Genomic DNA, 8,843 nt, shown 5'->3' on the forward strand with positions numbered 1-8,843 from the left:
TGCTGCTTTGCTCAAGTCTAAATGCTCTTCTTCCCTGTGAATTCACACCCTCTTTTACTTGAAGAGCTCGGCTCAACCACCACTGCCTTCTGGCTCACAATTACCATCTTTTCTTTAGATACCCATAGTGCTGTTCTCTAGCTTCTCGCAATATGTCAGTGCTTTCTTCGTGATTAAGAGTGCCTCCCGTTGTCACCCTTGCTCTGTCGCCAGTTAGTCAGGTGACTTTGGACAAGTCCAGTTGCCCTCTGGGCCTCTGTTCATATCTGTAAAACAAGGATGTTGGAGTAGATGATCCAAGGTCTCTGGCACGTTGCAGATGTCTCTCCTTTTAGAAGGCAGTCTTCATACAGGGAGAAAAGATATAGTAGAGTAGGTGCTTTGTAGTTCAAGAGACCGATGTTTAATTCCTGGCTCCCTGGTTGTGTGAACTTGGGCAAATTTCTTTACCTCGCTGAGGCTCCATTTCCCCAGTGATAAAGCAAGGTTGACTAAAAGCATCTATCGCACAGAAATGTGAGAATTTGAGAGGGAGTGACTCTAACTTGGTGCAGGGCTTGCAGCAGACACCTTGTTATGATTGATTTCCCCTTCAGTTGTCAAAAAAGCTTCATGTTATTTCTGAAAGAGCCAGTCACTTTTGTTCTAAAGACCAGTGGCTGCTGTGGGGAAAGCTGGTTTTCTAATTGCTCATTACCGAGTGCTGGTATCCGGTGAACACCCTCGTTAAAACTACAGGGCACATGAACTCAGACTGGGATGTAGAGACATTTTATATACTAATTCAACACTAGAAGAAAATATTTTACATAAGTTTTTGTGATTTTTTTACAAAAATGAGGTAACAGTAACCAGGTAAAGGACCCTCATTTTTAAGAAGCTTAATTTTACTCTGCCTCTTATAGGCAAATGCCTTTGCCCTAACATAGCAAATCCTCTTCCCATTCCTGTCCAAATACCAAAGTATCCTAGAGTATCATTAAATAGCTCATTGGTTTATAAGAGAAAAGGGCGAGGGATTAAAAAATAAATTTAAATGTATCTATGTTAGAGTAAAGGTAGTGCTAAATTGAAAATATCAATGTGATAGTTTAAAGATTACAACGTGAATGTGTAATCTTTGAAAAATTACATATATATGTATAGATAGCTTTCCTAGATCTTCTTACATATATTTCAGTAAAGTTTAATTTCCTTCTTATAAATCTTTTACATCTTTTATTAGAGTTATTCCATGATTATTATATGATTATTATATTCGTTATCTGTTGCTATATATTTAAGCCAAAAGTTAGTGGCTTAACACAACAATCACCATTTATTATTTCATAGTTTCAGGAATTTAGGAAGATAATTCTGACTCAGGGACTTATGAGGTTGCATCTATTATGTCAGCCAGGGCGCAGTCATCTGAAGGCTCTACTGGGGGTGGACGATCTGATTCCACAATGGCTCACTCATGTGACTGACAGGTCAGTGCTAGCTGTTGGCAGGAAGCCTCAGTTCTTCACAGCTCGGATCTCTCCAGAAGGCTATGTATGAAGTGTCTATCATCTCAACTTGGTGTCTGGCTTCCCCCAGCACAAGTGATCCAAGAGAGCAAGGCAGGAGCCATAGCATCTTTTATGACGTAGCCTCAGAAGTCACACTGCATCTGCAGCTTCCTAATGGTTATGCACAAGGGGCATGAATTCCAGGAGACAAGAGTCTCCATCTTAGAGATTAGCTACTACATATGCTATTTTAAGTAATTTCTTTTTATTTCATTTTCTTGCCATTGCTGTTGCAACCAATTTTTTGTTGCTCTCTGTTGCAGTCAGTGTTTGTATCCAGCAACTTTGCTAATGCTTATTATTATACTGATTTATCTGGGAATTCTTTTGGAATTTTTAAAAAATAGATAATCTTTTACAAATAGTATTTCCTTTCCAATCCCCCATTCCTTCTATTTCTTGGCTTACTAGAAATTGGCTAGAACTGGCACTATCACTGTCATGTGCAAATAATAGCTTTGGTTTTTGCTTTTGAATCCCTTTTCCTTCTATTTCTTGTCTTGCTGTCTAGAACCTCTGTATAACATTGGATAAAAGCAGTGATAATAAGTACCTTTGTCTTATTCCTGATTTTAAGGACATATATTTGCTGTAGGTTTTTATAGATACCATTTATGAATTTAAATACCTTTCCTTGTCCTAGTTTGTAAAGGTTTTCAATTATTCAATGGATGTTGAATTCTAACAAATGCTATTTTACATATATTTTCCTCCTATTTATATTACTTAACACCTTTAATACGTTAATGAAGTGAGTTCCATTCGTTTTTTGGCTTTGGAGTTTTTAATGTTAAAGCAGCTTTTAACATTATATTCCCGAGTGCCAGCAGCCACGTACTACAGTTAAGGCCCAGGGAGAACAGCACACGAGGACTCAGGGTTCTGCTTTAAGCTGTGATTCCCTTTACTAGGCCAGGTCCCAGCCAGGTGAAGCAGCTTCTTGGCAGACTGCACGATCCCCTATTTTGTATGTTCCAGTATGGCCACTGTGTCTAAACTGATGGTACGATTTGTGGGGACAGTGAAGGGTAGGGTGTGTAATGATGAGCCTGCACGTTGTGGGCACACATAACAGTTCCTAACTTCTAGATCAGCTCATGAATTGTGTATGTGAGAGAAAGGAAGGAAGCATACACAGTCCAGGCCACAGCCGACATGGATGTGCCACACCAAGAAGGCCCCAGTGGGCTGGTGAGGAGTCCACACTCGCTTCCTTCGCTGCTCCAGACTAAGACTTCCATGAAGCTGGGTGTTAGAAGCAAAGGACTGGCCTCCAAAGGCCTGTGGTACCCAGGCGAAGATGGGAGGTTCTGCCTCAAGTGGCTCATCCAAGTGGACTTCATAACCACAGTTTACATGGGGAGCAGCTCTCAAGTCTCTGAAACAAAGCTTTCAATTTCTTGTACCCAAGGGGCCAGCTCCCTTGAAAGGAGGTAGCCAACATGGCTGATAGGTGTCTTGGGGGGAATTTAGTAATTCCACCTCTGTCTTTATCCCGTTTGAACCTGTCACCTTGATGATTTCACTGCTGATGACATTTCTTAAGATAAGATTCATTTTTGTGCCTCAACCTAATAAGACATTCGGGTCTAGGTTTTCTCCTTGCCAAGCACAGGTGACAATGGGGGCTCTGTCACATTCAGAACTAAATACCATATGAAGCCTGGTGTCTTTGATAGGGATCTGGTGCATCACAGACACTTAATAAATCCTCTTTGTTTTTTTCCAAACAGATCTCGAATCAGCAAAGTGGAACTCTTTAGATCATTCCAGAAACTGCTAAGCAGTATTTCAGAGGACAAGTGGCCCGACTCCCTCAGGTGACACTGTTGACCCATATTATTTCATATTTAGCAAGACTTCCAGTGTAACTTTGGCTTATGAATGGCAGGAGTTCAGTCGGCCAGTAGGCACTTACTGCTGTTAACCTCATGCTCTTCCATCCCCACAGCCCTGCTTGCAGGATACATGTATGATCTGTATCAAACATGTATGATACAGTTTGATGGCACAGAATCCCAAGAGACCAAGCGTAGAACCGGGTCTCGGCCCATTCCAGGCCCTCCTTTCATTCCAGCCTGGACTGAGAGTGCCGTGGAGATGCGAGTGCTTGCAGAGCACTATATTCTGTTAGGCTCTTCATTCCCTTCTCTTTCTCTTTCGTTCACATCAGTGGTTGTGAACTGCAGCTCCCTGACTCAAATCTCTCTCCAAACAAGAATGTAGAGAACTATAAAACCACCTCAGGGGCAGGTGGGTGGGTTCAGTTGACACTAACTACCCAGAGTTAGGCCAGACTTCACAAAGTAAGGGCACAGTCCCCACAAACTGCCCTCACTTCAGATGCCAGCAACAAGCTTGGGGGCCCCCCTAGCCACTCACATTTCTGATCAACTGACTACAAACTCGGGGGGTTCCCACTACCCCCTCACGTTTCATATTTCATTAGAACAACTGAGAATTTGGGAAAGCACTGTAATTAAAATTACTCTTTACTGTAAAGGTACAAGTCAGGACCAGCTAAAGGAAGGGACACATGGGGTGAGGTCTGGGAAGGTCCCAAACACGGTGCCTTTGTGATCTCCGGATGCATCACCCTCTCAGCGTCACTGTGTATCAGCAACCAGGGAGCTGACCTGCACTTCAGGGTCCAGAGTTTTTATTGGGATTTTATTAATTAGCAGGACTGACTGAATCGCGGTTCACGTGATGTAATTGAACTCAGTCTTCATCTCCTCCTCCACCCTAGCAGGTCAGACTGATACCAGGTGGCTCAGTGCTCCAGCTCTCTAACCTCATGGCTGATCTTTCTGGCATGGCCAGCCCAGTTATTAAACTCTCCAGGGCCCACCATGAGTCACCTGGTTAAATATAAACTCAGGTGTGATCTGAGGGGCCCACCATGAAAACAAAGACATTCCTATCACTTGGGTAATTCTAAGGGTTTAGAGGTTCCTGCGTAAGAACTGGCAACAAAGACCAGCCAATTCTTCACTATACAGTGGGAACGCAAAGGGGTAGCTAGAAACTTCTGTGAAGAGGCTAGCGACTGTTATCATCGCAATGCAGACTGTGGTCAGTCATCCATGGTCAGTCTGCATGTTTCTTGTCTGGGAAAATGAATCAAACTGGAGCTGGATGGGTTTCCATACATTCTGAGTGTTAAAAACAAATCTAGACTTAGGTAAGAGAGACTTTATTCAAAAGGATTATTGCAATAAAAGAAGTGGTCTGTTACACTGGGGGGAGGAGGATTAATGCAATAGCAAGGACATTCCAATCATAAGCTCTGTCAGCCTCTCGAAGGGCAGGTGGAAAGGAGCTTCTTTTGTATGGAGGGTAAAGAAGGCTTGACAGAATGGGGAGCGGGATGAGCAGGTGGTGTGATGGGACAGTTGAACAGGAAGTGCCTTTTCTTGCGGTCAGTTGATTCTCAGGAGGGGCTGTTAAGGGGTTGTTACACATTCTGATACTGACTCAGGCTAAGGGTGGGTCAAAGTTCAAGGGTCTGGGATAATGAGAGAAATATAACTAATATTTGGTTAAGTTAGCAGGTATTTTGTCGAGATCGATCATTGGATTTGGTTAATCATTATGAGACAAAGAATGGGAATTTGGAGCATCTATGTTTGGCCTTGTCATACATAAACCAGGCCTGGGGTGGCGGGGGACGAGGCAGAGGGGTTCACATCCATGAGTCTTATCTAAGTCATGGGGAAGGGCAGTGCTTTGCGGTCAGCCATTTCTCAGAACACAGAAGGGTGGGAGGGAGATTTCTTAGCCATGCCTTTTTTTAGGAACAGGACTCAGGTAAAGTTTAACATGGTCATGTGTGTACATCCCACCCATTAACCATCAAAAAGCGGTAGGAAATTGATCAAACAACTGAAATCAGTTTTTACCACAACCAGCAACTTTACTGTGCTGAAGTGAACTAAGAAACAACTCAGAAGCAGGATAAAATTGGATCAATAAGACACTCGTCTCAGATTCTTCAGCTATAAGATACAAGGACAAAGCTCAAGGTCCAAGTCGAGAAGAGGGCTTGGAGGAGCCTGACTGAAGTTTGCTCAAAGGAGAGAGTCTTTGCCACAAGAAAAATCTTCTAACTGGGTATAAATATTACCAATATTACTCAACATGTCAGCCATTTTTTAGATGTCAGACAGGCTAAGGGATAGGGAAGGGGTGTTGCTGGAGACTATGGATAAAATGGAAAGTGTTTTGGTTTATTAGGGAAGGATGCAGACAAGTAGTTTCTAATGGCTGTATCCTCTGGCGGATATTATAGACACTTAGAAAACTTGAAACCAAAAAGTAGATACAGTTACTCTTGTTTTATCTGATTTCATGAATCAGACAAAACTAGCATTCTGTTGATTTCTACCTGTTTTAATCCATGTTACTTTCTACTGAATTCCCTAAAAAGGAGACAGGCACTCTAGGAAAGCTTACCGAAATCCTCCTGTTCCTAAGTCTCTTGTAATCTGTCCAGTTGATTGCTCAGGCGCCTTGTCGGACCCGATGGTGAGCTGTTCAGTAAGAACCTGTGTACTTGGTGGTGTGTGTGCATTAGGGTGCGGAAGCTAGAGACGTACCAGGAGTTCAAAGAGGCCGCATCTGCTTACCAGGAAGCCTGGAATGTGCTCCAGAAACAGGCATTTGCATCCTGGATCAGAAACCCCCCAGATTATCACCAGTTTAAATGAGAAGGGAAAGTTCGCAGAGGACTTACCGGTAACAAGGTGAGTTGCAGCCCTTCATGCTGGACTGATTTCTTCCTTTATGCTGAACAAGTCTTAGCTTTTCTTGTGACTGAGTCAGGACAAAAAGTCTGCCATCTACCAGAGCAACATATCTCTTTCGTGTAAGATGGATGGAATTCCAGAACATGGAACAACCTATACTTGATTGAAGTAGCTCTCTGCTGAAATGGCATCTCACTAATGACTTTGGTATCTGTCCTAACTTGTGTTTTATTGCTTCTCTAAAATACGGAATTAGAATCTGAAATGTGATGCTTTAAAAGTACTCTACAGTTGCTTTGTTTCATGTGTTCCTACATTGATTTGGTAAGTATTTATTGGGCTGGGATGATGTTTGAACCTGTGCAAGTCTAGAGCTTCACCTGGCATAGTGGACATATATTTGTATACCCAGCCTTTCTTCCTTCAGAGAGCCACCCTTTCCTGCGCTATCTATGGAACTTAGTAGAAGCAAACTTTACTCCCTGGCTCCAGGAATGCAAGCCAGCCCTGGACAGTCGTAGACCTATTACCAGAGCGATCAGGAAAGATTCTCCTCTTGTATCATAAACCGCAAGGGCCACATAATCTTGGGACCTTGCCTACCACATGGATGCAGCTCGCTTGAAAATGAAGACAACACGGAAAGGAACAGCCAAGAGAATCAGAGCTTCAGCCATCAACCTTGTTTGGATGTCTGAAGCTAGTACCCACCATGGACTTCGGTTATGTGAGATAAATTCCTGTTGTTTTGAGAAGCCTGTTCGAGATAGTTTTCTGTGACTTTCAATGGAAGTTTAAAAGGCCACAAATCCCTATAGCAAATCAGCAACAGAGCCAGCAACCAATCCTGTTTTAACTAATGTCTAATATTTAACTCCACCTCTTCCCACCTTAAATTGTTGACTAAAAATGGAAGCTCTCCATGTTGGGGTTACTCAGAGTCTTTAGTTCTTCGGCATTTCTTCAGCACTTTAAATTGTTTTTAATAAGAGCTTTATTGAGCTATAATTCACACAGTAAAAAAAAAAAAAAAAAGGTACATTCGGAAAGGTCCCCATCTCGTCCATCCTCGCCCCGTTCTCTCTTTTCTTCCTCCCCCAGCAGTAACCATTCCTGTTAGTTGTTGGCGGACATTTCATTCTTTCCTTTGGAAATGCTGTTAATAACCTACATAAAATATTTTGTATTTTTCCAGCGTATCTTTTGGATAGAATTAGAAGTGGGATTTGCTGAGTCAAAGGGTAAATGAACATATAATTTTGCTTTATTTAACTATATCTTCAAAATTCTGTGTCTAAATATTAGTACCACAAAAAGGCAAAATGCAGGACAGCATTTTAACATTTCATTTCTATAAAAGAACAATGAAAGGTATATATTTGTGTTTTGCTTGTATGTGCTAAACTATCTCTGAATAGATAAACAGATACCAAGAAACCACTAACGCTGCCTATGAGGAGAGAAAGGGAATGGCTGGGGCCCAGGCGTGAGGGGCAGACTTTACGCTGACGACCCTCTCTATTCTGTTATTTTTAAAAATTTTGGAACCATGTTAATATAGTACCTATTTTGAACACGTTTTGGAAATGGAAAAAGTTTCTCTGTTTTAAAAGGTAGAAACACCGGAAAATGCTCTGAAGTAACATCGTATAGGAAAGAGGGACTCACCACATGCTCGTGGCGGCTCTACTTACTATTCCACAGAACTCTCTCTTTACTAACAAAATGCCTTCTGAGAGTTTACACTTTCAGCATCGCTGCTGCTTCTGTTCACAAGTGGGCTCTCATGTTATGACTGTGTGCATCATTTTTCTTCTTTTTGTTTAAAATTTTTAAAACTTGGCCTGATTTAAATAATTTTGTGTGTAGATATTCCACGTAGTCACTTCTGCCTCAAAGCATGGGGTTAAATGCTTTGTTTTATGGAGTTTACGAGTGCCAAGCATTAGCTCACTGTCTGGGGAGATGAATCTGCTATGGAGAAAATGACCCAGCCTGCCTGCAAGCAGCGCCCTGGCTGGAAGAGAAGCAGGCCCTGTCTGATGCGGTCGTGTGTGTGGCTGGTGGAAAGCTGCCTGCACCTGGACCTTGGCAACATTCTTTGGCTTCAAGACAATGTTCTGAACAAGCCTTAGCCAAAGTTTTCCAGTTTCTAAACCCAGTTTCCAGTTTCTAAGTTACATTTTCAACTGCCACTATCCTCCTTTGATGTTGTCTGGGGAAGCCAGACGAGTAAAGAGAAGTCTACTGCAGCAGGAAGGTTATTAAATAGGAAACAGCTTCCAAGTAGATAGAGCATATGTGCTCACCTTCAAGGGCTCAAGTGGTTCTTTCCATAGAAGTAAAGGCAGCTATCCCGAAGGAGTGGTTCGATGCAGAAAGAGGCAAGAAGGCAGATGCTTTGGAGATAGCAACTTTATTTTCCAGAGAGTTCTTTTTATACTGCATATTGAGGAATCATGTTGGCCTCCATAGCCTATAAATGTGAATTCCTTTAAACCTAAATGTGTCTTTCCTGGGGCCAAGACTGCCTTCCTGGAAG

The 8,843-nt window shown here is 42.3% G+C and overlaps 1 protein-coding gene across 10 annotated transcripts in view; it reads left to right on the top strand.

Annotated features, from left to right (window-relative positions):
• The window catches only part of ADAT1 (adenosine deaminase, tRNA specific 1), a 28,797-nt gene that overhangs the window by 12,547 nt on the left and 7,407 nt on the right, over positions 1 to 8,843 (top strand). For 7 of the 10 annotated variants that reach the window (XM_006908808.3, XM_015586914.2, XM_015586915.2 and 4 more), the window contains 2 exons: positions 3,287 to 3,373; positions 6,130 to 7,675. In XM_006908808.3, the coding sequence (XP_006908870.1) occupies positions 3,287 to 3,373; positions 6,130 to 6,262 (220 nt within the window). In that variant the 3' untranslated portion in view covers positions 6,263 to 7,675. Of the gene's footprint in view, positions 1 to 1,332; positions 1,473 to 3,286; positions 3,374 to 6,129; positions 7,676 to 8,843 lie in introns of those variants that run through there. The other 3 variants (XR_003045412.1, XM_025044614.1, XM_025044617.1) reach the window with 3 other exon arrangements.

Source organism: Pteropus alecto, unplaced genomic scaffold (assembly GCF_000325575.1).
Source record: "Pteropus alecto unplaced genomic scaffold, ASM32557v1 scaffold123, whole genome shotgun sequence".
Classification (NCBI taxonomy): domain Eukaryota; kingdom Metazoa; phylum Chordata; class Mammalia; order Chiroptera; family Pteropodidae; genus Pteropus; species Pteropus alecto.